We start from the raw sequence: 27,001 nt of genomic DNA on the forward strand, positions 1-27,001 counted from the left end.
AAATCACGCTCTGCTCCGTGCGCTGCACCGCTGCCAAATAGTTGCAGCGATGTTCGTAGCGTCCTTTTAAGCCAGGCTAAGTGGGCATGTCACGTGGTTTCAAAAATCCCGCCAATTCACCGGCGCATCAGGACGAAGCCGCTGTATCTAAATGCAGCTGTACCGCAGGCACTTGGTCAGCGGTCGGGCGCTTCGCCTGTGAAACACAAGGTGAAAAAAAGATCACGCTCTGATCCGTGCGCTGCACCGCTGCCATATAGTTGCAGTGATGTTCGTGGCGTCCTTTTAAGCCAGGCTAAGTGGGCATGTCACGTGGTTTCAAAAATCCCGCCAATTCACCGGCGCATCAGGACGAAGCCGCTGTATCTTAATGCAGCTTTACCGCAGGCACTTGGTCAGCGGTCGGGCGCTTCGCCTGTGAAACGCAAGGTGAAAAAATCACGCTCTGGTCCGTGCGCTGCACCGCTGCCAAATAGTTCCAGCGATGTTCATGGCGTCCTTCTAAGCCAGGCTAAGTGGGCATGTCTCGTGGTTTCAAAAATCCCGCCAATTCAGCGGCGCATCAGGACGAAGCCGCTGTATCTTAATGCAGCTTAACCGCAGGCACTTGGTCAGCGGTCGGGCGCTTCGCCTGTGAAACGCAAGGTGAAAAAATCACGCTCTGCTCCGTGCGCTGCACCGCTGCCAAATAGTTCCAGCGATGTTCATGGCGTCCTTCTAAGCCAGGCTAAGTGGGCATGTCTCGTGGTTTCAAAAATCCCGCCAATTCCGCGGCGCATCAGGACGAAGCCGCTGTATCTTAATGCAGCTGTACCGCAGGCACTTGGTCAGAGGTCGGGCGCTTCGCCTGTGAAACGCAAGGTGAAAAAAATCACGCTCTGCTCCGTGCGCTGCACCACTGCCAAATAGTTGCAGTGAAGTTCGTGGCGTCCTTTTAAGCCAGGCTAAGTGGGCATGTCACGTGGTTTCAAAAATCCCGCCAATTCACCGGCGCATCAGGACGAAGCCGCTGTATCTTAATGCAGCTGTACTGCAGGCGCTTGGTCAGCGGTAGGCCGCTTCGCCTGTGAAACGCAAGGTGAAAAAAATCACGCTATGCTCCGTGCGCTGCACCGCTGCCAAATAGTTTCAGCGATGTTAGTGGCGTCCTTCTAAGCCAGGCTAAGTAGGCATGTCACGTGGTTTCAAGAAACCCGTCAATTCACCGGCGCATCAGAACGAAGCCGCTGTATCTTAATGCAGCTGTACCGCAGGCACTTGGTCAGCGGTCGGGCGCTTCGCCTGTGAAGCGCAAGGTGAAAAAAATCACGCTCTGCTCCGTGCGCTGCACCACTGCCAAGTAGTTGCAGTGAAGTTCGTGGCGTCCTTTTAAGCCAGGCTAAGTGGGCATGTCACGTGGTTTCAAAAATCCCGCCAATTCACCGGTGCATCAGGACGAAGCCGCTGTATCTTAATGCAGCTGTACCGCAGGCACTTGGTCAGCGGTCGGGGGCTTCGCCTGTGAAACGCAAGGTGAAAAAAGCACGATCTGCTCCGTGCGCTGCACCGCTGCCAAATAGTTGCAGCGATGCTCGTAGCGTGCTTTTAAGCCAGGCTAAGTGGGCATGTCATTTTGTTTCAAAAATCCCGCCAATTCACCGGCGCATCAGGACGAAGCCGCTGTATCTTAATGCAGCTGTACCGCAGGCACTTGGTCAGCGGTCGGGCGCTTCGCCTGTGAAACGCAAGGTGAAAAAATCACGCTCTGCTCCGTGCGCTGCACAGCTGCCAAATAGTTGCAGCGATGTTCGTGGCGTCCTTTTAAGCCAGGCTAAGTGGGCATGTCACGTGGTTTCAAAAATCCCACCAATTCAGAGGCGCATGAGGACGAAGCCGCTGTATCTTAATGCAGCTGTACCGCAGGCACTGGGTCAGCGGTCGGGCCGCTTCGCCTGTGAAACGCAAGGTGAAAAAATCACGCTCTGCTCCGTGCGCTGCACAGCTGCCAAATAGTTGCAGCGATGTTCGTGGCGTCCTTTTAAGCCAGGCTAAGTGGGCATGTCACGTGGTTTCAAAAATCCCACCAATTCACCGGCGCATCAGGACGAAGCCGCTGTATCTTAATGCAGCTGTACCGCAGGCACACGGTCAGCGGTCGGGCGCTTCGCCTGTGAAACGCAAGGTGAAAAAATCACGCTCTGCTCCGTGCGCTGCACCGTTGCCAAATAGTTGCATCGATGTTCGTGGCGTCCTTTTAAGCCAGGCTAAGTGGGCAGGTCACGTGGTTTCGAAAATCCCGCCAATTCACCGGCGCATCAGGACGAAGTCGGTGTATCTTAATGCAGCTGTACCGCAGGCACTTGGTCAGCGGTCGGGCGCTTCGCCTGTGAAACGCAAGGTGAAAAAATCACGCTCTACTCCGTGCGCTGCACAGCTGCCAAATAGTTGCAGCGATGTTCGTGGCGTCCTTTTAAGCCAGGCTAAGTGGGCATGTCACGTGGTTTCAAAAATCCCGCCAATTCACCGGCGCATCAGGACGAAGCCGCTGTATCTTAATGCAGCTGTACCGCAGGCACTTGGTCAGCGGTCGGGCGCTTCGCCTGTGAAACGCAAGGTGAAAAAATCACGCTCTGCTCCGTGCGCTGCACCGCTGCCAAATGGTTCCAGCGATGTTCGTGGCGTCCTTCTAGGCCAGGCTGAGTGGGAATGTCACGTGGTTTCAAAAATCCCGCCATTTCACCTGCGCATCAAAACGAAGCCGCTGTATCTTAATGCAGCTGTACCGCAGGCACTTGGTCAGCGGTCGGGCGCTTCGCCTGTGAAACGCAAGGTGAAAAAAATCACGCTCTGCTCCGTGCGCTGCACCGCTGCCAAATGGTTCCAGCGATGTTCGTGGCGTCCTTTTAAGCCAGGCTAAGTGGGCATGTCACGTGGTTTCAAAAATCCCGCCAATTCACCGGAGAATCAGCACGAAGCCGCTGTATCTTAATGCAGCTGTACCGCAGGCACTTGGTCAGCGGTCGGTTGCTTCGCCTGTGAAACGAAAGGTGAAAAAAATCACGCTCTGCTCCGTGCGCTGCACCGCTGCCAAATAGTTGCAGCGATGTTCGTGGCGTCCCTTTAAGCCAGGCTAAGTGGGCATGTCACGTGGTTTCAAAAATCCCGCCAATTCACCGGCGCATCAGGACAAAGCCGCTGTATCCTAATGCAGCTTTACCGCAGGCACTTGGTCAGCGGTCGGGCGCTTCTCCTGTGAAACGCAAGGTGAAAAAATCACGCTCTGCTCCGTGCGCTACAGCGCTGCCAAATATTTCCAGCGATGTTCGTGGCGTCCTTCTAAGCCAGGCTAAGTGGGCATGTCACGTGGTTTCAAAAATCCCGCCAATTCACCGGCGTATCAGGACGAAGCCGCTGTATCTTAATGCAGCTGTACCGCAGGCACTTGGTCAGAGGTCGGGCGCTTCGCCTGTGAAACGCAAGGTGAAAAAAATCACGCTCTGCTCCGTGCGCTGCACCGCTGCCAAATAGTTGCAGCGATGTTCGTGGCGTCCTTTTAAGCCAGGCTAAGCGCGCATGTCACGTGGTTTGAAAAATCCCGCCAATTCACCAGCGCATCAGGACGAAGCCGCTGTATCTTAATGCAGCTGTACCGCAGGCACTTGGTCAGTGGTCGGGCGTTTCGCCTGTGAAACGCAATGTCAAAAAAAGCACTCTCTGCTCCGTGCACTGCACCGCTGCCAAATAGTTGCAGCGATGTTCGTGGCGTCCTTTTAAGCCAGGCTCAGTGGGCATGTCACGTGGTTTCAAAAATCCCGCCAATTCACCGGCGCATCAGGACGAAGCCGCTGTATCTTAATGCAGCTGTACCACAGGCACTTGGCCAGCGGTCGGGCGCTTCGCCTGTGAAACGCAAGGTGAAAAAAATCACGCTCTGCTCCGTGCGCTGCACCGCTGCCAAATAGTTGCAGTGATGTTCGTGGCGTCCTTTTAAGCCAGGCTAAGTGGGCATGTCACGTGGTTTCAAAAATCCCGCCAATTTACCGGCGTATCAGGACGAAGCCGCTGTATCTTAATGCAGCTGTACCGTAGGCACTTGGTCAGCGGTCGGGCGCTTCGCCTGTGAAACGGAAGGTGAAAAAAATCACGCTCTGCTCCGTGCGCTGCACCGCTGCCAAATAGTTGCAGCGATGTTCGTGGCGTTCTTTTAAGCCAGGCTAAGTGGGCATGTCACGTGGTTTCAAAAATCCCGCCAATTCACCGGCGCATCAGGACGAAGCCGCTGTATCTAAATGCAGCTGTACCGCAGGCACTTGGTCAGCGGTCGGGCGCTTCGCCTGTGAAACACAAGGTGAAAAAAAGATCACGCTCTGCTCCGTGCGCTGCACCGCTGCCATATAGTTGCAGCGATGTTCGTGGCGTCCTTTTAAGCCAGGCTAAGTGGGCATGTCACGTGGTTTCAAAAATCCCGCCAATTCACCGGCGCATCAGGACGAAGCCGCTGTATCTTAATGCAGCTTTACCGCAGGCACTTGGTCAGCGGTCGGGCGCTTCGCCTGCGAAACGCAAGGTGAAAAAATCACGCTCTGCTCCGTGCGCTGCACCGCTGCCAAATAGTTCCAGCGATGTTCATGGCGTCCTTCTAAGCCAGGCTAAGTGGGCATGTCTCGTGGTTTCAAAAATCCCGCCAATTCAGCGGTGCATCAGGACGAAGCCGCTGTATCTTAATGCAGCTTTACCGCAGGCACTTGGTCAGCGGTCGGGCGCTTCGCCTGTGAAACGCAAGGTGAAAAAATCACGCTCTGCTCCGTGCGCTGCACCGCTGCCAAATAGTTCCAGCGATGTTCATGACGTCCTTCTATGCCAGGCTAAGTGGGCATGTCTCGTGGTTTCAAAAATCCCGCCAATTCCGCGGCGCATCAGGACGAAGCCGCTGTATCTTAATGCAGCTGTACCGCATGCACTTGGTCAGAGGTCGGGCGCTTCGCCTGTGAAACGCAAGGTGAAAAAAATCACGCTCTGCTCCATGCGCTGCACCGCTGCCAAATAGTTCCAGCGATGTTCGTGGCGTCCTTCTAAGCCAGGCTAAGTGGGCACGTCACGTGGTTTCAAAAATCCCGCCAATTCAGCGGCGCATCAGGACGAAGCCGCTGTATCTTAATGCAGCTTTACCGCAGGCACTTGGTCAGTGGTCGGGCGCTTCGCCTGTGAAACGCAAGGTGAAAAAAATCACGCTCTGCTCCGTGCGCTGCACCGCTGCCAAAGAGTTCCAGCGATGTTCGTGGCGTCCTTTTAAGCTAGGCTAAGTGGGCATGTCACGTGGTTTAAAAATCCCGCCAATTCAGCGGCGCATCAGGACGAAGCCGCTGTATCTTAATGCAGCTGTACCGAAGGCACTTGGTCAGCGGTCGGGCGCTTCGCCTGTGAAACGCAAGGTGAAAAAAATCACGCTCTGCTCCATGCGCTGCACCGCTGCCAAATAATTCCAGCGATCTTCGTGGCGTCCTTCTAAGCCAGACTAAGTGGGCATGTCACGTGGTTTCAGAAATCCCGCTAATTCACCGGCGCATCAGGACGAAGCCGCTGTACCTTAATGAAGCTGTACCTCAGGCACTTTGACAGCGGTCGGGCGCTTCGCCTGTGAAACACAACATAAAAACAATCACGCTCTGCTCTGTGCGCTGTACCGCTGCCAAAGAGTTCCAGCGATGTTCGTGGCGTTCTTTTAAGCCAGGCTAAGTGGGCTTGTCGCGTGGTTTCAAAAATCCCGCCAATTCACCGGCGCACCAAACCAAGCCGCTGTATCTTAATGCAGCTGTACCGCAGGCACTTGGTCAGCGGTCGGGCGCTTCGCCTGTGAAACGCAAGGTGAAAAAAATCACGCTCTGCTCCGTGCGCTGCACCGCTGCCAAATGATTCCAGCGATGTTCGTGGCGTCCTTCTAAGCCAGGCTGAGTGGGAATGCCACCTGGTTTCCAAAATCCCGCCAATTCTCCGGCACATCAGGACGAAGCCGCTGTACCTAATGCAGCTGTACCGAAGGCACTTGGTCAGCGGTCGGGCGCTTCGCCTGTGAAACGCAAGGTGAAAAAAATCACGCTCTGCTCCGTGCGCTGCACCGCTGCCAAATAGTTGCAGCGATGTTCGTAGCGTCCTTTTAAGCCAGGCTAAGTGGGCATGTCAAGTGGTTTCAAAAATCCTGCCAATTCACCGGCGCATCAGGACGAAGCCGCTGTATCTTAATGCAGCTGTACCGCAGGCACACGGTCAGCGGTCGGGCGCTTCGCCTGTGAAACGCAAGGTGAAAAAATCACGCTCTGCTCCGTGCGCTGCACCGTTGCCAAATAGTTGCATCGATCTTCGTGGCGTCCTTTTAAGCCAGGCTAAGTGGGCAGGTCACGTGGTTTCGAAAATCCCGCCAATTCACCGGCGCATCAGGACGAAGTCGGTGTATCTTAATGCAGCTGTACCGCAGGCACTTGGTCAGCGGTCGGGCGCTTCGCCTGTGAAACGCAAGGTGAAAAAATCACGCTCTGCTCCGTGCGCTGCACAGCTGCCAAATAGTTGCAGCGATGTTCGTGGCGTCCTTTTAAGCCAGGCTAAGTGGGCATGTCACGTGGTTTCAAAAATCCCGCCAATTCACCGGCGCATCAGGACGAAGCCGCTGTATCTTAATGCAGCTGTACCGCACGCACTTGGTCAGCGGTCGGGCGCTTCGCCTGTGAAACGCAAGGTGAAAAAATCACGCTCTGCTCCGTGCGCTGCACCGCTGCCAAATGGTTCCAGCGATGTTCGTGGCGTCCTTCTAGGCCAGGCTGAGTGGGCATGTCACGTGGTTTCAAAAATCCCGCCATTCCACCGGCGCATCAAAACGAAGCCGTTGTATCTTAATGCAGCTGTACCGCAGGCACTTGGTCAGCGGTCGGGCGCTTCGCCTGTGAAACGCAAGGTGAAAAAAATCACGCTCTGCTCCGTGCGCTGCACCGCTGCCAAATGGTTCCAGCGATGTTCGTGGCGTCCTTTTAAGCCAGGCTAAGTGGGCATGTCACGTGGTTTCAAAAATCCCGCCAATTCACCGGAGAATCAGCACGAAGCCGCTGTATCTTAATGCAGCTGTACCGCAGGCACTTGGTCAGCGGTCGGGCGCTTCGCCTGTGAAACGCAAGGTGAAAAAAAATCACGCTCTGCTCCGTGCGCTGCACCGCTGCCAAATAGTTGCAGCGATGTTCGTGGCGTCCTTTTAAGCCAGGCTAAGTGGGCATGTCACGTGGTTTCAAAAATCCCGCCAATTCACCGGCGCATCAGGACAAAGCCGCTGTATCTTAATGCAGCTTTACCGCAGGCACTTGGTCAGCGGTCGGGCGCTTCTCCTGTGAAACGCAAGGTGAAAAAATCACGCTCTGCTCCGTGCGCTGCAGCGCTGGCAAATAGTTGCAGCGATGTTCGTGGCGTCCTTTTAAGCCAGGCTAAGTGGGCATGTCACGTGGTTTCAAAAATCCCGCCAATTCACCGGCGCATCAGGACGAAGCCGCTGTATCTTAATGCAGCTGTACCGCAGGCACTTGGTCAGAGGTCGGGCGCTTCGCCTGTGAAACGCAAGGTGAAAAAAATCACGCTCTGCTCCGTGCGCTGCACCGCTGCCAAATAGTTGCAGCGATGTTCGTGGCGTCCTTTTAAGCCAGGCTAAGCGCGCATGTCACGTGGTTTCAAAAATCCCGCCAATTCACCAGCGCATCAGGACGAAGCCGCTGTATCTTAATGCAGCTGTACCGCAGGCACTTGGTCAGTGGTCGGGCGTTTCGCCTGTGAAACGCAATGTCAAAAAAATCACTCTCTGCTCCGTGCACTGCACCGCTGCCAAATAGTTGCAGCGATGTTCGTGGCGTCCTTTTAAGCCAGGCTCAGTGGGCATGTCACGTGGTTTCAAAAATCCGCCAATTCACCGGCGCATCAGGACGAAGCCGCTGTATCTTAATGCAGCTGTACCGCAGGCACTTGCCCAGCGGTCGGGCGCTTCGCCTGTGAAACGCAAGGTGAAAAAAATCACGCTCTGCTCCGTGCGCTGCACCGCTGCAAATAGTTGCAGTGATGTTCGTGGCGTCCTTTTAAGCCAGGCTAAGTGGGCATGTCACGTGGTTTCAAAAATCCCGCCAATTTACCGGCGTATCAGGACGAAGCCGCTGTATCTTAATGCAGCTGTACCGCAGGCACTTGGTCAGCGGTCGGGCGCTTCGCCTGTGAAACGGAAGGTGAAAAAAAATCACGCTCTGCTCCGTGCGCTGCACCGCTGCCAAATAGTTGCAGCGATGTTCGTGGTGTTCTTTTAAGCCAGGCTAAGTGGGCATGTCACGTGGTTTCAAAAATCCCGCCAATTCACCGGCGCACCAAACCAAGCCGCTGTATCTTAATGCAGCTGTACTGCAGGCACTTGGTCAGCGGTCGGGCGCTTCGCCTGTTGAAACGCAATGTGAAAAAAATCACGCTCTGCTCCGTGCGCTGCACCGCTGCCAAATGGTTCCAGCGATGTTCGTGGCGTTCTTCTAAGCCAGGCTGAGTGGGAATGCCACGTGGTTTCATAAATCCCGTCAATTCTCCGGCACATCAGGACGAAGCCGCTGTACCTAATGCAGCTGTACCGAAGGCACTTGGTCAGCGGTCGGGCGCTTCGCCTGTGAAACGCAAGGTGAAAAAAATCACGCTCTGCTCCGTGCGCTGCACCGCTGCCAAATAGTTGCAGCGATGTTCGTAGCGTCCTTTTAAGCCAGGCTAAGTGGGCATGTCATGTGGTTTCAAAAATCCCGCCAATTCACCGGCGCATCAGGACAAAGCCGCTGTATCTTAATGCAGCTTTACCGCAGGCACTTGGTCAGCGGTCGGGCGCTTCTCCTGTTAAACGCAAGGTGAAAAAATCACGCTCTGCTCCGTGCGCTGCAGCGCTGGCAAATAGTTGCAGCGATGTTCGTGGCGTCCTTTTAAGCCAGGCTAAGTGGGCATGTCACGTGGTTTCAAAAATCCCGCCAATTCACCGGCGCATCAGGACGAAGCCGCTGTATCTTAATGCAGCTGTACCGCAGGCACTTGGTCAGAGGTCGGGCGCTTCGCCTGTGAAACTCAAGGTGAAAAAAATTACGCTCTGCTCCGTGCGCTGCACCGCTGCCAAATAGTTGCAGCGATGTTCGTGGCGTCCTTTTAAGCCAGGCTAAGTGGGCATGTCACGTGGTTTCAAAAATCCCGCCAATTCACCGGCGCATCAGGACGAAGCCGCTGTATCTTAATGCAGCTGTACCGCACGCACTTGGTCAGCGGTCGGGCGCTTCGCCTGTGAAACGCAAGGTGAAAAAATCACGCTCTGCTCCGTGCGCTGCACCGCTGCCAAATGGTTCCAGCGATGTTCGTGGCGTCCTTCTAGGCCAGGCTGAGTGGGCATGTCACGTGGTTTCAAAAATCCCGCCATTCCACCGGCGCATCAAAACGAAGCCGTTGTATCTTCATGCAGCTGTACCGCAGGCACTTGGTCAGCGGTCGGGCGCTTCGCCTGTGAAACGCAAGGTGAAAAAAATCACGCTCTGCTCCGTGCGCTGCACCGCTGCCAAATGGTTCCAGCGATGTTCGTGGCGTCCTTTTAAGCCAGGCTAAGTGGACATGTCACGTGGTTTCAAAAATCCCGCCAATTCACCGGAGAATCAGCACGAAGCCGCTGTATCTTAATGCAGCTGTACCGCAGGCACTTGGTCAGCGGTCGGGCGCTTCGCCTGTGAAACGCAAGGTGAAAAAAAATCACGCTCTGCTCCGTGCGCTGCACCGCTGCCAAATAGTTGCAGCAATGTTCGTGGCGTCCTTTTAAGCCAGGCTAAGTGGGCATGTCACGTGGTTTCAAAAATCCCGCCAATTCACCGGCGCATCAGGACAAAGCCGCTGTATCTTAATGCAGCTTTACCGCAGGCACTTGGTCAGCGGTCGGGCGCTTCTCCTGTGAAACGCAAGGTGAAAAAATCACGCTCTGCTCCGTGCGCTGCAGCGCTGGCAAATAGTTGCAGCGATGTTCGTGGCGTCCTTTTAAGCCAGGCTAAGTGGGCATGTCACGTGGTTTCAAAAATCCCGCCAATTCACCGGCGCATCAGGACGAAGCCGCTGTATCTTAATGCAGCTGTACCGCAGGCACTTGGTCAGAGGTCGGGCGCTTCGCCTGTGAAACGCAAGGTGAAAAAAATCACGCTCTGCTCCGTGCGCTGCACCGCTGCCAAATAGTTGCAGCGATGTTCGTGGCCTCCTTTTAAGCCAGGCTAAGCGCGCATGTCACGTGGTTTCAAAAATCCCGCCAATTCACCAGCGCATCAGGACGAAGCCGCTGTATCTTAATGCAGCTGTACCGCAGGCACTTGGTCAGTGGTCGGGCGTTTCGCCTGTGAAACGCAATGTCAAAAAAATCACTCTCTGCTCCGTGCACTGCACCGCTGCCAAATAGTTGCAGCGATGTTCGTGGCGTCCTTTTAAGCCAGGCTCAGTGGGCATGTCACGTGGTTTCAAAAATCCCGCCAATTCACCGGCGCATCAGGACGAAGCCGCTGTATCTTAATGCAGCTGTACCGCAGGCACTTGCCCAGCGGTCGGGCGCTTCGCCTGTGAAACGCAAGGTGAAAAAAATCACGCTCTGCTCCGTGCGCTGCACCGCTGCCAACTAGTTGCAGTGATGTTCGTGGCGTCCTTTTAAGCCAGGCTAAGTGGGCATGTCACGTGGTTTCAAAAATCCCGCCAATTTACCGGCGTATCAGGACGAAGCCGCTGTATCTTAATGCAGCTGTACCGCAGGCACTTGGTCAGCGGTCGGGCGCTTCGCCTGTGAAACGGAAGGTGAAAAAAATCACGCTCTGCTCCGTGCGCTGCACCGCTGCCAAATAGTTGCAGCGATGTTCGTGGCGTTCTTTTAAGCCAGGCTAAGTGGGCATGTCACGTGGTTTCAAAAATCCCGCCAATTCACCGGCGCACCAAACCAAGCCGCTGTATCTTAATGCAGCTGTACTGCAGGCACTTGGTCAGCGGTCGGGCGCTTCGCCTGTGAAACGCAAGGTGAAAAAAATCACGCTCTGCTCCGTGCGCTGCACCGCTGCCAAATGGTTCCAGCGATGTTCGTGGCGTCCTTCTAAGCCAGGCTGAGTGGGAATGCCACGTGGTTTCATAAATCCCGTCAATTCTCCGGCACATCAGGACGAAGCCGCTGTACCTAATGCAGCTGTACCGAAGGCACTTGGTCAGCGGTCGGGCGCTTCGCCTGTGAAACGCAAGGTGAAAAAAATCACGCTCTGCTCCGTGCGCTGCACCGCTGCCAAATAGTTCCAGCGATGTTCATGGCGTCCTTCTAAGCCATGCTAAGTGGGCATGTCTCGTGGTTTCAAAAATCCCGCCAATTCAGCGGCGCATCAGGACGAAGCCGCTGTATCTTAATGCAGCTGTACCGAAGGCACTTGGTCAGCCGTCGGGCGCTTCGCCTGTGAAACGCAAGGTGAAAAAAATCACGCTCTGCTCCGTGCGCTGCACCGCTGCCAAATAGTTGCAGCGATGTTCGTAGCGTCCTTTTGAGCCAGGCTTAGTGGGCATGTCACGTGGTTTCAAAAATCCCGCCAATTCACCGGCGCATCAGGACGAATCCGCTGTATCTAAATGCAGCTGTACCGCAGGCACTTGGTCAGCGGTCGGGCGCTTCGCCTGTGAAACGCAAGGTGAAATAAATCACGCTATGCTCCGTGCGCTGCACCGCTGCCAAATAGTTTCAGCGATGTTCGTGGCGTCCTTCTAAGCCAGGCTAAGAAGGCATGTCACGTGGTTTCAAAAATCCCGCCAATTCAGCGGCGCATCAGGACGAAGCCGCTGTATCTTAATGCAGCTTTACCGCAGGCACTTGGTCAGCGGTCGGGCGCTTCGCCTGTGAAACGCAAGGTGAAAAAAATCACGCTCTGCTCAATGCGCTGCACCGCTGCCAAATAATTCCAGCGATGTTCGTGGCGTCCTTCTAAGCCAGACTAAGTGGGCATGTCACCTGGTTTCCAAAATCCCGCCAATTCTCCGGCACATCAGGACGAAGCCGCTGTACCTAATGCAGCTGTACCGAAGGCACTTGGTCAGCGGTCGGGCGCTTCGCCTGTGAAACGCAAGGTGAAAAAAATCACGCTCTGCTCCGTGCGCTGCACCGCTGCCAAATAGTTGCAGCGATGTTCGTAGCGTCCTTTTAAGCCAGGCTAAGTGGGCATGTCACGTGGTTTCAAAAATCCCGCCAATTCACCGGCGCATCAGGACGAAGCCGCTGTATCTAAATGCAGCTGTACCGCAGGCACTTGGTCAGCGGTCGGGCGCTTCGCCTGTGAAACACAAGGTGAAAAAAATATCACGCTCTGCTCCGTGCGCTGCACCGCTGCCAAATAGTTCCAGCGATGTTCATGGCGTCCTTCTAAGCCATGCTAAGTGGGCATGTCTCGTGGTTTCAAAAATCCCGCCAATTCAGCGGCGCATCAGGACGAAGCCGCTGTATCTTAATGCAGCTGTACCGAAGGCACTTGGTCAGTGGTCGGGCGCTTCGCCTGTGAAACGCAAGGTGAAAAAAATCACGCTCTGCTCAATGCGCTGCACCGCTGCCAAATAATTCCAGCGATGTTCGTGGCGTCCTTCTAAGCCAGACTAAGTGGGCATGTCACCTGGTTTCCAAAATCCCGCCAATTCTCCGGCACATCAGGACGAAGCCGCTGTACCTAATGCAGCTGTACCGAAGGCACTTGGTCAGCGGTCGGGCGCTTCGCCTGTGAAACGCAAGGTGAAAAAAATCACGCTCTGCTCCGTGCGCTGCACCGCTGCCAAATAGTTGCAGCGATGTTCGTAGCGTCCTTTTAAGCCAGGCTAAGTGGGCATGTCACGTGGTTTCAAAAATCTCGCTAATTCTCCGGCGCTCAGGACGAAGCCGCTGAATCTTAATGCAGCGGTACCGCAGGCACTTTGTGAGCGGTCGGGCGCTTCGCCTGTGAAACGCAAGGTGAAAAAAATCACGCTCTGCTCCGTGCGCTGCACCGCTGCCAAATAGTTGCAGCGATGTTCGTGGCGTCCTTTTAAGCCAGGCTAAGTGCGCATGTCAAGTGGTTTCAAAAATCCCGCCAATTCACCAGCGCATCAGGACGAAGCCGCTGTATCTTAATGCAGCTGTACCCCAGGCACTTGGTCAGTGGTCGGGCGCTTCGCCTGTGAAACGCAAGATCAAAAAAGTCACTCTCTGCTCCGTGCACTGTACCGCTGCAAATAGTCGCAGCGATGTTCGTGGCGTCCTTTTGAGCCAGGCTCAGTGGGCATGTCACGTGGTTTCAAAAATCCCGCCAATTCACCGGCGCATCAAGACGAAGCCGCTGTATCTTAATGCAGCTGTACCGCAGGCACTTGGTCAGCGGTCGAGCGTTTCGCTTGTGAAATGCAAGATGAAAAAAATCACGCTATGCTCCGTGCGCTGCACCGCTGCCAAATGGTTTCAGCGATGTTCGTGGCGTCCTTCTAAGCCAGGCTAAGTAGGCATGTCACGTGGTTTCAAAAATCCCGTCAATTCACCGGCGCATCAGAACGAAGCCGCTGTATCTTAATGCAGCTGTACCGCAGGCACTTGGTCAGCCGTCGGGCGCTTCGCCTGTGAAACGCAAGGTGAAAAAAATCACGCTCTGCTCCGTGCGCTGCACCGCTGCCAAATAGTTGCAGCGATGTTCGTAGCGTCCTTTTGAGCCAGGCTTAGTGGGCATGTCACGTGGTTTCAAAAATCCCGCCAATTCACCGGCGCATCAGGACGAATCCGCTGTATCTAAATGCAGCTGTAACGCAGGCACTTGGTCAGCGGTCGGGCGCTTCGCCTGTGAAACGCAAGGTGAAATAAATCACGCTATGCTCCGTGCGCTGCACCGCTGCCAAATAGTTTCAGCGATGTTCGTGGCGTCCTTCTAAGCCAGGCTAAGAAGGCATGTCACGTGGTTTCAAAAATCCCGCCAATTCAGCGGCGCATCAGGACGAAGCCGCTGTATCTTAATGCAGCTTTACCGCAGGCACTTGGTCAGCGGTCGGGCGCTTCGCCTGTGAAACGCAAGGTGAAAAAAATCACGCTCTGCTCCATGCGCTGCACCGCTGCCAAATAGTTCCAGCGATGTTCGTGGCGTCCTTTTAAGCCAGGCTAAGTGGGCATGTCACGTGGTTTCAAAAATCCCGCCAATTCAGCGGCGCATCAGGACGAAGCCGCTGTATCTTAATGCAGCTGTACCGCAGGCACTTGGTCAGCGGTCGGGCGCTTCGCCTGTGAAACGGAAGGTGAAAAAAATCACGCTCTGCTCCGTGCGCTGCACCGCTGCCAAATAGTTGCAGCGATGTTCGTGGCGTTCTTTTAAGCCAGGCTAAGTGGGCATGTCACGTGGTTTCAAAAATCCCGCCAATTCACCGGGGTATCAGGACGAAGCCGCTGTATCTTAATGCAGCTGTACCGCAGGCACTTGGTCAGCGGTCGGGCGCTTCGCCTGTGAAACGGAAGGTGAAAAAAATCACGCTCTGCTCCGTGCGCTGCACCGCTGCCAAATAGTTGCAGCGATGTTCGTGGCGTTCTTTTAAGCCAGGCTAAGTGGGCATGTCACGTGGTTTCAAAAATCCCGCCAATTCAGCGGCGCATCAGGACGAAGCCGCTGTATCTTAATGCAGCTGTACCGCAGGCACTTGGTCAGCGGTCGGGCGCTTCGCCTGTGAAACGGAAGGTGAAAAAAATCACGCTCTGCTCCGTGCGCTGCACCGCTGCCAAATAGTTGCAGCGATGTTCGTGGCGTCCTTTTAAGCCAGGCTAAGCGCGCATGTCACGTGGTTTCAAAAATCCCGCCAATTCACCAGCGCATCAGGACGAAGCCGCTGTATCTTAATGCAGCTGTACCGCAGGCACTTGGTCAGTGGTCGGGCGTTTCGCCTGTGAAACGCAATGTCAAAAAAATCACTCTCTGCTCCGTGCACTGCACCGCTGCCAAATAGTTGCAGCGATGTTCGTGGCGTCCTTTTAAGCCAGGCTAAGTGGGCATGTCACGTGGTTTCAAAAATCCCGCCAATTCACCGGCGCATCAGGACGAAGCCGCTGTATCTAAATGCAGCTGTACCGCAGGCACTTGGTCAGCGGTCGGGCGCTTCGCCTGTGAAACACAAGGTGAAAAAAATATCACGCTCTGCTCCGTGCGCTGCACCGCTGCCATATAGTTGCAGCGATGTTCGTGGCGTCCTTTTAAGCCAGGCTAAGTGGGCATGTCACGTGGTTTCAAAAATCCCGCCAATTCACCGGCGCATCAGGACGAAGCCGCTGTATCTTAATGCAGCTTTACCGCAGGCACTTGGTCAGCGGTCGGGCGCTTCGCCTGTGAAACGCAAGGTGAAAAAATCACGCTTTGCTCCGTGCGCTGCACCGCTGCCAAATAGTTCCAGCGATGTTCATGGCGTCCTTCTAAGCCAGGCTAAGTGGGCATGTCTCGTGGTTTCAAAAATCCCGCCAATTCAGCGGCGCATCAGGACGAAGCCGCTGTATCTTAATGCAGCTGTACCGAAGGCACTTGGTCAGCGGTCGGGCGCTTCGCCTGTGAAACGCATGGTGAAAAAAATCACGCTCTGCTCCATGCGCTGTACCGCTGCCAAATAATTCCAGCGATGTTCGTGGCGTCCTTCTAAGCCAGACTAAGTGGGCATGTCACGTGGTTTCAGAAATCCCGCTAATTCACCGGCGCATCAGGACGAAGCCGCTATACCTTAATGAAGCTGTACCTCAGGCACTTTGACAGCGGTCGGGCGCTTCGCCTGTAAAACACAACATGAAAACAATCACGCTCTGCTCCGTGCGCTGTACCGCTGCTAAATGGTTCCAGCGATGTTCGTGGCGTTCTTTTAAGCCACGCTAAGTGGGCTTGTCGCGTGGTTTCAAAAATCCCGCCAATTCACCGGCGCACCAAACCAAGCCGCTGTATCTTAATGCAGCTGTACCGCAGGCACTTGGTCAGCGGTCGGGCGCTTCGCCTGTGAAACGCAAGGTGAAAAAAATCACGCTCTGCTCCGTGCGCTGCACCGCTGCCAAATGATTCCAGCGATGTTCGTGGCGTCCTTCTAAGCCAGGCTGAGTGGGAATGCCACCTGGTTTCCAAAATCCCGCCAATTCTCCGGCACATCAGGACGAAGCCGCTGTACCTAATGCAGCTGTACCGAAGGCACTTGGTCAGCGGTCGGGCGCTTCGCCTGTGAAACGCAAGGTGAAAAAAATCACGCTCTGCTCCGTGCGCAGCACCGCTGCCAAATAGTTGCAGCGATGTTCGTAGCGACCTTTTAAGCCAGGCTAAGTGGGCATGTCACGTGGTTTCAAAAATCCCGCTAATTCTCCGGCGCATCAGGACGAAGCCGCTATACCTTAATGAAGCTGTACCGCAGGCACTTTGTCAGCGGTCGGGCGCTTCGCCTGTGAAACGCAACATGTAAACAATCACGCTCTGCTCCGTGCGCTGCACCGGTGCTAAATGGTTCCAGCGATGTTCGTGGCGTCCTTTTAGGCCAGGCTAAGTGGGCATGTCACGTGGTTTCAAAAATCTCGCTAATTCTCCGGCGCTCAGGACGAAGCCGCTGAATCTTAATCCAGCGGTACCGCAGGCACTTTGTGAGCGGTCGGGCGCTTCGCCTGTGAAACGCAAGGTGAAAAAAATCACGCTCTGCTCCGTGCGCTGCACCGCTGCCAAATAGTTGCAGCGATGTTCGTGGCGTCCTTTTAAGCCAGGCTAAGTGCGCATGTCAAGTGGTTTCAAAAATCCCGCCAATTCACCAGCGCATCAGGACGAAGCCGCTGTATCTTAATGCAGCTGTACCCCAGGCACTTGGTCAGCGGTCGGGCGCTTCGCCTGTGAAACGCAAGGTGAAAAAAATCACGCTCTGCTCCGTGCGCTGCACCGCTGCCAAATAGTTCCAGCGATGTTCGTGGCGTCCTTTTAAGCCAGGCTAAGTGGGCATCTCACGTGGTTTCAAAAATCCCGCCAATTCAGCGGCGCATCAGGACGAAGCCGCTGTATCTTAATGCAGCTGTACCGCAGGCACTTGGTCAGCGGTCGGGCGCTTCGCCTGTGAAACGGAAGGTGAAAAAAATCACGCTCTGCTCCGTGCGCTGCACCGCTGCCAAATAGTTGCAGCGATGTTCGTGGCGTTCTTTAGGGCCAGGCTAAGTGGGCATGTCACGTGGTTTCAAAAATCCCGCCAATTCACCGGGGTATCAGGACGAAGCCGCTGTATCTTAATGCAGCTGTACCGCAGGCACTTGGTCAGCGGTCGGGCGCTTCGCCTGTGAAACGGAAGGTGAAAAAAATCACGCTCTGCTCCGTGCGCTGCACCGCTGCCAAATAGTTGCAGCGATGTTCGTGGCGTTCTTTTAAGCCAGGCTAAGTGGGCATGTCACGTGGTTTCAAAAATCCCGCCAATTCAGCGGCGCATCAGGACGAAGCCGCTGTATCTTAATGCAGCTGTACCGCAGGCACTTGGTCAGCGGTCGGGCGCTTCGCCTGTGAAACGGAAGGTGAAAAAAATCACGCTCTGCTCCGTGCGCTGCACCGCTGCCAAATAGTTGCAGCGATGTTCGTGGCGTTCTTTTAAGCCAGGCTAAGTGGGCATGTCACGTGGTTTCAAAAATCCCGCCAATTCACCGGTGCACCAAACCAAGCCGCTGTATCTTAATGCAGCTGTACCGCAGGCACTTGGTCAGCGGTCGGGCGCATCGCCTGTGAAACGCAAGGTGAAAAAAATCACGCTCTGCTCCGTGCGCTGCACCGCTGCCAAATAGTTCCAGCGATGTTCGTGGCGTCCTTTTAAGCCAGGCTAAGTGGGCATGTCACGTGGTTTCAAAAATCCCGCCAATTCACCGGCGCATCAGGACGAATCCGCTGTATCTAAATGCAGCTGTACCGCAGGCACTTGGTCAGCGGTCGGGCGCTTCGCCTGTGAAACGCAAGGTGAAAAAAATCACGCTCTGCTCCGTGCGCTGCACCGCTGCCAAATAGTTGCAGCGATGTTCGTGGCGTTCTTTTAAGCCAGGCTAAGTGGGCATGTCACGTGGTTTCAAAAATCCCGCCAATTCACCGGCGCATCAGGACGAAGCCGCTGTATCTTAATGCAGCTGTACCGCAGGCACTTGGTCAGCGGTCGGGCGCTTCGCCTGTGAAACGCAAGGTGAAAAAAATCACGCTCTGCTCCGTGCGCTGCACCGCTGCTAAATGGTTCCAGCGATGTTCGTGGCGTTCTTTTATGCCAGGCTAAGTGGTCTTGTCGCGTGGTTTAAAAAATCCCGCCAATTCACCGGCGCATCAGGACGAAGCCGCTGTATCTTAATGCAGCTGTACCGCAGGCACTTGGTCAGCGGTCGGGCGCTTCGCCTGTGAAACGCAAGGTGAAAAAAATCAGGCTCTGCTCCGTGCGCTGCACCGCTGCCAAATGATTCCAGCGATGTTCGTGGCGTCCTTCTAAGCCAGGCTAAGTGGGCATGTCACGTGGTTTCAAAAATCGCGCCAATTCACCGGCGCATCAGGACGAAGCCGCTGTATCTAAATGCAGCTGTACCGCAGGCACTTGGTCAGCGGTCGGGCGCTTCGCCTGTGAAACGCAAGGTGAAAAAATCACGCTCTGCTCCGTGCGCTGCACCGCTGCCAAATGGTTCCAGCGATGTTCGTGGCGACCTTCTAAGCCAGGCTGAGTGGGCATGTCACGTGGTTTCAAAAACCCCGCCAAGTCACCGGCGCATCAAAACGAAGCCGCTGTATCTTAATGCAGCTGTACCGCAGGCACTTGGTCAGCGGACGGGCGCTTCGCCTGTGAAACGCAAGGTGAAAAAAATCACGCTCTGCTCCGTGCGCTGCACCGCTGCCAAATGGTTCCAGCGATGTTCGTGGCGTCCTTTTAAGCCAGGCTAAGTGGGCATGTCACGTGGTTTCGAAAATCCCGCCAATTCACCGGCGCATGAGGACGAAGCCGCTGTATCTTAATGCAGCTGTACCGCAGGCATTGGTCAGCGGACGGGCGCTTCGCCTGTGAAACGCAAGGTGAAAAAAATCACGCTCTGCTCCGTACGCTGCACCGCTGCCAAATAGTTCCAGCGATGTTCGTGGCGTCCTTTTAATTCAGGCTAAGTTGGCATGTCACGTGGTTTCAAAAATCCCGCCAATTCACCGGCGCATCAGGACGAAGCCGCTGTATCTTACCCCCGAATGCAGAAATGTAACTTGGCTCGCGCTTGGACTCAACTTCGGCAAGTCGAGTCGAAGCACCAAGGCGGCTTCAGAACGGCCAAGTTGGGTTTCGTGTTTCATAGATGCTCAACCTGACTTGCTTCGTCAAGTTAAGCGCGTGCTTGAAAGCGAGGGCGCATTGCTCGTCTGGGGATGAGAGTATTGAACAATCTATTATAATAATGCCCATTTTGCTCCTATAAAACAACGCATCTCGTTCAGCAGTCATAAACAGGCACTAGGTGTGAGTGACCCGCTGAAAATTGCTAACAATAAAAACTACATTTCAGTGCTACCCGCTGCTTCCACTTGATTGACGTTTTTGGCTGGCAACGTGCTCCACATTGAGCCAATCCTAGTTGAGCCATAGCCAGTTTTTCCCATGCTTTTCCTGCTCCCAGCGGAGACAAGCGCGTCAGTTCACGTTCGAGGAAAAGGAATTGTTATTGTGTTTGGTTAACGCACGTCGGAATATATTAGAGTGCAAAAAAAAACGATGTGTCGTCGCTGGCAAAAAAAAAAAACGCCACATGGAAGGAAATTGCCAGGCTGTTTAACAGCAATCACGGGGCGACCCGACGTGACCCCAATCAGCTCAAGAAATGCTGGGCCAACCTAAACAAAAGTCGAAGGAAGAGGACGCGAGGAAAAAGAGAGATCGCCACAAGACAGGTGAGCGCGGCTTGCAGGCCGTTTACAAATGTTTGTTCCTGCATGCTTTGTACGCCATGGATAAGGGCATGATTATTCTTCTTCGGTCGGCGTAAGCAACGTGTACTGGAATGCATAGTTTTTTAGGAACAGTGTGATAACACGTAAATGGGCACGTAATAACGTTTCGGTGCAGTGTACTCTGCTTTATTTACAAATGCAGATGAATGCAGCCTGCGTTAATCGTGTAAATAATGCCCAAGCAGTATCCTGTACAGCCTCCGTAATTTTTAAAAACTACAGAGAATGTTTGCTACATTCAAGTCAGTACGAAGGCATGCGATTTCTGCTGCATAGAAGACTATGATGAGCGGGCAGTGCAGTGGGACGGAGGGCTCGCGCCTGGCCAGCAGCGAACTGACAACGGACGATTTTGCTCGGAGTTGGTACCATTCGCATACTATCGCGCCGCGAAACCAAATTGGGTGCACCGTAGACCAGACGGTGTCTACACTGGCGACCTTCATGTTCATGAGGAAACTTGCCGCGCTATTGACAGTTGCTTGGTACTATTGAATAACCGGAAGGCTGTACATACAGCTACCTACCTTTACTCATTCCAGGCACTGCTGGGACGGGTGGCACAAAAACGTAGCGAAAACAACACACAGTTGCATGCATTGGTGTGCCTTTGGTTGCTTTTGTGTGGCACTTCATGAACAAAATATTTTAATGGCGCATTGTCTATAAATTAAGAGTAGCTTCACTGTGTGCGGTGTCTTTTTTCTTTTCAGGAGGAGGGTCAGCTCAATGCACTGTGAGCGCTCAAAGTGAGCAAGTCATTGCTGTTGCCAGCCACATAATGACCAGGGTAGGCAACCAGACTGACTCTGATGGAGGCATCGACCTACCACCAGTGGCAAGTTTGCCTGTTATAAGATTGTTGCAGCCAATGGTGGATGGAGCAGGCAATGAAGAATTCCATTATGCAGGTAAAGAAAGCACTTTGCATGTTGTAGAAAACAGCACTCCTCTCTTTATATTCCTTTGATGACGGCAGCGTGTACTGTCAATTGACGCTGTTTCAATGTTTTTTATTGCCTTGAACCTGCTATGAGGACTGTACAGTTCATGTACAACAAATTATAAAAATCTCATTTGATACAACACTGTGGAAAGCTGCTCTACATGTGGTTGGCTGAATGTTTGTGCAGATAAAGGCTGCATTGGTTGACAGTGCGAAATGATGACCTGCTCCAAGCTGCATGTTGTTGGACAGCACTCTGAAGGCATTTTGACTTGACGGCTTATATTCATGTGAGTGGTATGCTGTGTTCCTGTAGCGGAAGGCGAGGAGTTGGTTAACCGTCGGACACCGAGGGAGCAAGCATTCAGTGCTGCAACCTGAACTGCATTCATTATGACATTCTCTCCTGATGATGTTTTTGAGTCTTGTTTGCCATTCCTGCCTCACTTTAAACGAATGCCAACTTTAATGCAGTTTCATTATGCATGCACTCCTTCACATAAATTTTCATATTTCTGTGTACTTGTACATGATGGTGCTCCAGGGATAAGGTAACAACATTCTTGTTGTGAATAATGGTGCAGCTTGCCTATGTGTAATGCTCAAAGTCTTTTCGAATTTGGCTGCTAGTTTCAAGGAAATTGTTAGTTTTGCAATGCAGAGGTTTCACTCGAAGCGCATGTTTTCTGTAGCCCTCAGGCTCAGGCTGCAGTATTTGTCACCTTTCTTTTATGCCTCACCTTGGCATTGGTGTCGCATATATGCGGCGAAGCAAGCAGGCAGGCATTACAAGGAAACCTTTGCAAAAAAAATTAAAGTGGATTAGCTCAGCTACTCCAGGATATACAAAGTGAAAGCTGTCGGCGTTCATTGGCATTGACAAAGTTCTAGACGCTGATGATTTTGAAGAAAGGAAGGGCGTATAACTGGCTCCCTGGGCCAGAGGACACGCATGAGTACAAACTAGCAAATATACTAAAATTGAAAAGAAACCCATTGAATGAGCAAAAAAGCTGCAGGTGCAGAGTTAGAGGATAACCACATTTGTAAAACTCGGGGCCTGCGTTACTATCACTACTGTATCAGCAGAAAAAAATAAAGTGAGGTCATCAGGCATAATTCAGAGTGAAAGGTGAGGAATATGACAGAACAAAACAGAATGACTAAACTGGGGCCCCCAGAAACAACGGCAGCTATTTGGCGCTGAGAAGGGCAAGTGGTGCCTTATATAAGAACATTATAAAGCTTTCGTTATAATGTCTCTTCACCAATTGACCCAACAATCTGTGCTGTTGAGGCAGCCAGCTAATGTGTTGTAAGCTTAGATTTGTCCAACTAATTTTTACCTTTTCTTTATTACAGAAGACGACTGGGAACCTCCGCTCGTGGATGAGCCGCAGTCACCAGCGGCTGCTGTTGGTAAGAGTGGGGCAACTCCAGAAGCAATTGAGCAGGAGAGCAATCTCTTTTTTCCTGCTGTGCAACCTGCTGATGCTTCCAGCACAGCTGCAGCAGGCTGCAGCAGTGCTACAGTTGCTTCTGGAGATGCCGCTGGTCCCACTACTGCTGAAGCAGTGGCCACCGGTGACGCTGGCAGGGCTCCAAGAGGGCGGATGGCCCTTTTAGAAAGGTCTCTGGCAGATGAGGACGACTATAGAGCGGCCTTACTGCGCGAAGAGCATGGACTGCGTCTGCAGCTGATGCGAGAGGACCACAACAGTATTCTGCAAGAGCGGCAGGAGAAAAAACTCCTTGATATTCAGAAAAAAAAATTGGAAATCTTAGAAATTGAAAAACAAATCAAACTCTAACAGCTTCGTAGGCTGCGAGAGGCACCAGAATAAACGGTGGCTATGACTGAATGAAACTGGAATGCTGTGTGAATGCTTGCACAAATATTATGTGGCAAATCCACATAACTACACTTCATTTGCACATGTACCGTTTTAAGCACATGACTCGGTGGGAACAGACATACAGCCCCGTCACCACCTTGCATGCAAGTCTGACAAGCTATCGCATAGCAGGAGGCAGGTAGGATGGTTGCGTGGTACTTCTGCTGCTATAGCTATATGGATCTTTGGATGCAAACAGCAATTTATTCATAGAAATACGCATTGCTGTATGCTACAAATATGGCTGCTCTAGGAAGGAAAAACCTCCCCTGGCATTGCTTGCAAAACCAACCAGTAGGGAAAATTGCAGGCCACATTGTTAAAGTTTCCATGTATAAAAAGTCAACAATATTGGCTCACGCAAGTCAACACCACATAAATGCTCAAAGGCCAACACCGCTCTCTACTCCTTCCATTATCTTTGCTGTCTCATCTAACCTAAACCCTCGCAGCTAGTGCCTCCTACTCAAGAACCGAAACCCTTAAAGAATGCGATTCCTCCTATGCCGTCTACAAGGTGGGCCCATAGCTTGAGTCAATACAATGCCACAGCCTCCCGCTTTGCTGAAGTAATCTATTGCTTCAAATATATGGCCACCACATTCCTGTGACAAGCCGCACTAGGCATGACAAAAAAAAGACTATAAAGAAGCATGCATCAAAGAAACACTTGCTGATGGCACCCACGTTCTGCTATTTCGAACCCCGCCAAACCATGTAACAATTTCAAAACATGCCAGTTCTCGATGAGTGGAATCAGCACAGTTCCAAGAAGGCCAGCTCAAATGCAAAGCCAGATTTAAGCTGTGACAGCCAACCAGTAACTGCATGTACAAATCAAAAGAACCGCTAGTCCAAGTGTTTGCATGTAAAAGATTTCACTACAACACTTGCGAGCTGGAAGTAGCTACCTAGTCATATCACAAACCATTCATTGAACCCTCAAAACAAAATGTTGCAAACACTACTGGGGTCATAAATTATCTTTCAGTGGTCCACCATGACTGTGGCAGCAAGGCATTCCCAAACATCAGTAGTGCCCGCACACAATGATCTCGACTAACTGTTGGTGTTGGCTCATGACGACTCACTTTATGATCTAGGGTTTGTATTCAGCCATGCAAAGCAAGGCACCTAACAAACACCAGGTGCATTTGGCTCGAGAACAATGAATATTGAGTGTAACTGCTCGCAGACAGATTGTGTAGCCTTAGCAACAGTTACAGGAGTTCTATGTACGACCATGACCTTTACACTTGGAAATTAAAAATGCTCACAGGTCACACACTGTAGGTTGGTATGTTTCACCATGACACAACAATGCCTGGAATCCTCTCCGCACATATGCTGCTTCTTTCGCTTCTTCCTCTGTGCCAGTTACTGCCCGTTATGCAACTTTGTTGTAAGAGATTGAGCTGGACGAGGCATGTGGATCATGTCAGGAAGCCCATTTCAGACCTAAAGAATCGACCTTTTGCACCATACAATGACAACAACCAACTCCCACTTTGAACAGAGATGAGAGAGAGCGACAATGCACAACAAACCACTCGAGCATCGTTCCTTGAAAAGAAGGCTCCAGTGTGACAGCTGAAGGTTCGACCGTTCTACACCATCTTGAAAGCAAACCAAATGAAAAGAATACACTCAAGTTTTTTTTTTACCTCAATACAGCCAAAAAAAAAAAGTGAGAAATTTAATAACTGATTCATAACACACCTCTGTTGGCAAGCCAGAAAACAAAACTTCGCAGTGATCTGGAATTTCATCATTGTAGGCAATTGGGAACGTCTCGTTTTGTTGTAAAAGGGATATTTGAAATTAATGATTGTGCAATGGGTTTTCCGGGCAGAAAGTACAAAGCGCAGAACAGCGTTCACAGACAGTCAACGGTTCCACCAGCACCAACCCGAAGCACGCGCTCGCCGAGAGCAGTCCCGCTGCCACATGGGCACTTCTTTGTCATTACAATTGTGACATAAAAACAAATTTATACTCAACACATGGAAGACATGCAAGAGCCCAAGCTTGAAGTGCAAGCAGGGTGAAAGTAGAAAAGACGAAGTAGCAGAACTACTTGCTGTGAGGAACCTGAATTCCATGCCGCTACCAAAGCAGCCACACAAATGTTTGCTCTGTGGAAAGGTGCACAAGCCCTGCGACTGCTCCACCTAAGGCCTAACTGTTGTACTTTACCAAATCTGGTAATTTTTCACATGCGTGTAAGCAAAGCCGCCAAGGCAGCAGCTCTTAAACAAATGAACTGAGCGCCATTAAGACCCTCAGCAGCAGGGTCAACAAGAGCTTTTCTGGTATTCGCCTCCTGCAAGATCAATACAGCGTTCTTGAAAAATAGCATTTGAAATAGAACACTATAGCAAGAAATGCAGAACCTAGAAGTGGAAGAGTAGCAGTTTGTTAATGCAACAAGCTCGCAACTTAAAGGCTTCCGAAGCTGAGAAAAAATTCTAGTGTAAAGGGGTGTATTCGCAGTGAAGGTCTGCGGTCGTAGATCAGAGAGCGTCATGATGAGCACACTCTCAGGAGTCACTCAGGATCTCCAGCTGCACTTCGTCGACCTCTTCGTCCCGCCGCTTGAACTGCTGCTAGTCGTTCCCATTGCTCTAACATTTCTTTAGTTCCTGCACAAAAGTTGGGATACGGGTAGCATGAGCAAGTGCGCATTATAAACATGCTTTATTCAAAATGCATGGGACAGTGTTGAGAACTGTGCATTTCTTACCTATGTGAAGCTCTTCTGGATGAGCACCCATCGTGCCTGCATTCCCGACAAGCTGTCGCTGACAGCATCAACAGGTGGCAAGTGCTCTGGCTGCCTCGCTGCTGTCGTGCTGGTGCGAGCCGGTGGAGCGTCCTGGATGGGAGCGCTTTCAATAGGAGGCTGTGGCTCCTTCATCAAACATGCAATGTTCTGCAGGGCTGCACACGCTGTGATGATCATTGCAGCTTGTTTCGGCTTGTGCTGGAGCCCCATATCCAGACAAGGGAAGCGGCGCTTCCAGACACCGAATGTCCTTTCGACCACATTCCGTGTCTTTATGTGGGCTTTTTGGTACCTGCACGTATAAAGGAATACTGCGTTGATTTAATGCCACAGCTCGAAAGTGTGGTCAAGCTTTGTCAACTTTGTCATGCACTGTCATTGGAAACATTAAGTAACCTTCCTTGCGGTGAATTTGCACAGTGATTGCGTGGTAATATAGCGCCTAGAATGTAGTGCTACTCTTCATGGAGCATGGAGAACGAAGCTACACTCTTCATGGAGTACAAAGCTACATTATAAAGCAGTACTAAAACAAAATGCTGGGCCTCGATCGCATATTCCGAAGAGAAACATTTCGCTATGTGGGACGCCGTAGTGAAAGGCTCCGGAAATTTCTACCACCTGGCGTTCTTCAGCGTGCAACGACGTCGCACAGTACACAGGCCTCCAGCATTTCGCCTCCGTCGAAATGTGAACGCCGCGGCCGGGATCGAACCCGCGTCTTTCGGGCAAGTAATCTTGTGACTGTACGTTCGTAGCACCGCGGGGAAATAAATAAAATGACAGCACGTACACGACGCGAACGAATACGAATGAGCTGAACAGTGGTAACTGTTCAGAGAATTTCAATTTTCATTGCTCACCTGCACATTGATGGAGAAATAGCCTTTGCGGTTTCGGTAGACTTCCGCATCTGCACCACCCAGGCTGTTGATGCGGACATGCGTGCAATCTATGCAGCCGGTCACACCAGGGAATTCACCGATCTCATAAAAGTCCCGCATCAGCTTTTCAAACTGCGAGACGGCTGAAAACTGCACCAGCATCGGGCGCAGGTGCTTGGCAATCAGCAAGGTGACCTTGCCAACTGCGCGGCACACCGTGGGCTGCGAAATCCGCACCAGATCCCCGGTGACGGTTTGGAAAGTACCGGCCCCATAAGACCTCAAAGCCAGGAGTAGCTGCAGCATCGGAGGAACAGGCTGTCCCCTGTTGTCGGGACTTTCACGCAGGGGCAACACGGTGAGCAGCTCCCGCACGGCGTTCTTGGAGAACCGATAGCGGGCGAGGAACTGCTCGTCGTCGTAGGGCTCCATGGGGTACCCCCGATCTCGTAACGCTGGCCGTGGAATCTTCGGCAACGAATGGCCTCAGAAAATACTACGTCCATGGC

At 52.6% G+C, this 27,001-nt stretch overlaps 2 protein-coding genes across 2 annotated transcripts; one reads left to right on the forward strand and one right to left on the reverse strand.

The window, feature by feature from the left end:
* The first annotated feature begins 19,786 nt into the window (after window positions 1-19,786).
* On the forward strand, window positions 19,787-23,827 carry LOC144112339 (uncharacterized). The gene is made up of 4 exons (XM_077645198.1): window positions 19,787-19,922; window positions 20,696-20,893; window positions 22,291-22,663; window positions 23,815-23,827. The coding sequence occupies exons 1-4, from the start codon at window positions 19,853-19,855 to the stop codon at window positions 23,825-23,827; spliced, it is 654 nt and encodes a 217-aa protein (XP_077501324.1). The 5' UTR covers window positions 19,787-19,852.
* LOC144112335 (uncharacterized) lies at window positions 23,008-26,756 on the reverse strand. Its single transcript, XM_077645192.1, has 3 exons — window positions 26,472-26,756; window positions 25,567-25,900; window positions 23,008-25,465 (listed from the first exon to the last, which is right to left on the reverse strand). Exons 1-2 carry the CDS (start codon window positions 26,549-26,551, stop codon window positions 25,567-25,569), a joined length of 414 nt encoding a protein of 137 aa, XP_077501318.1. The 5' UTR covers window positions 26,552-26,756; the 3' UTR covers window positions 23,008-25,465.
* Window positions 26,757-27,001: the final 245 nt, after the last annotated feature.

Source organism: Amblyomma americanum, unplaced genomic scaffold, assembly GCF_052857255.1.
Source record: "Amblyomma americanum isolate KBUSLIRL-KWMA unplaced genomic scaffold, ASM5285725v1 scaffold_65, whole genome shotgun sequence".
NCBI classification, from domain to species: domain Eukaryota; kingdom Metazoa; phylum Arthropoda; class Arachnida; order Ixodida; family Ixodidae; genus Amblyomma; species Amblyomma americanum.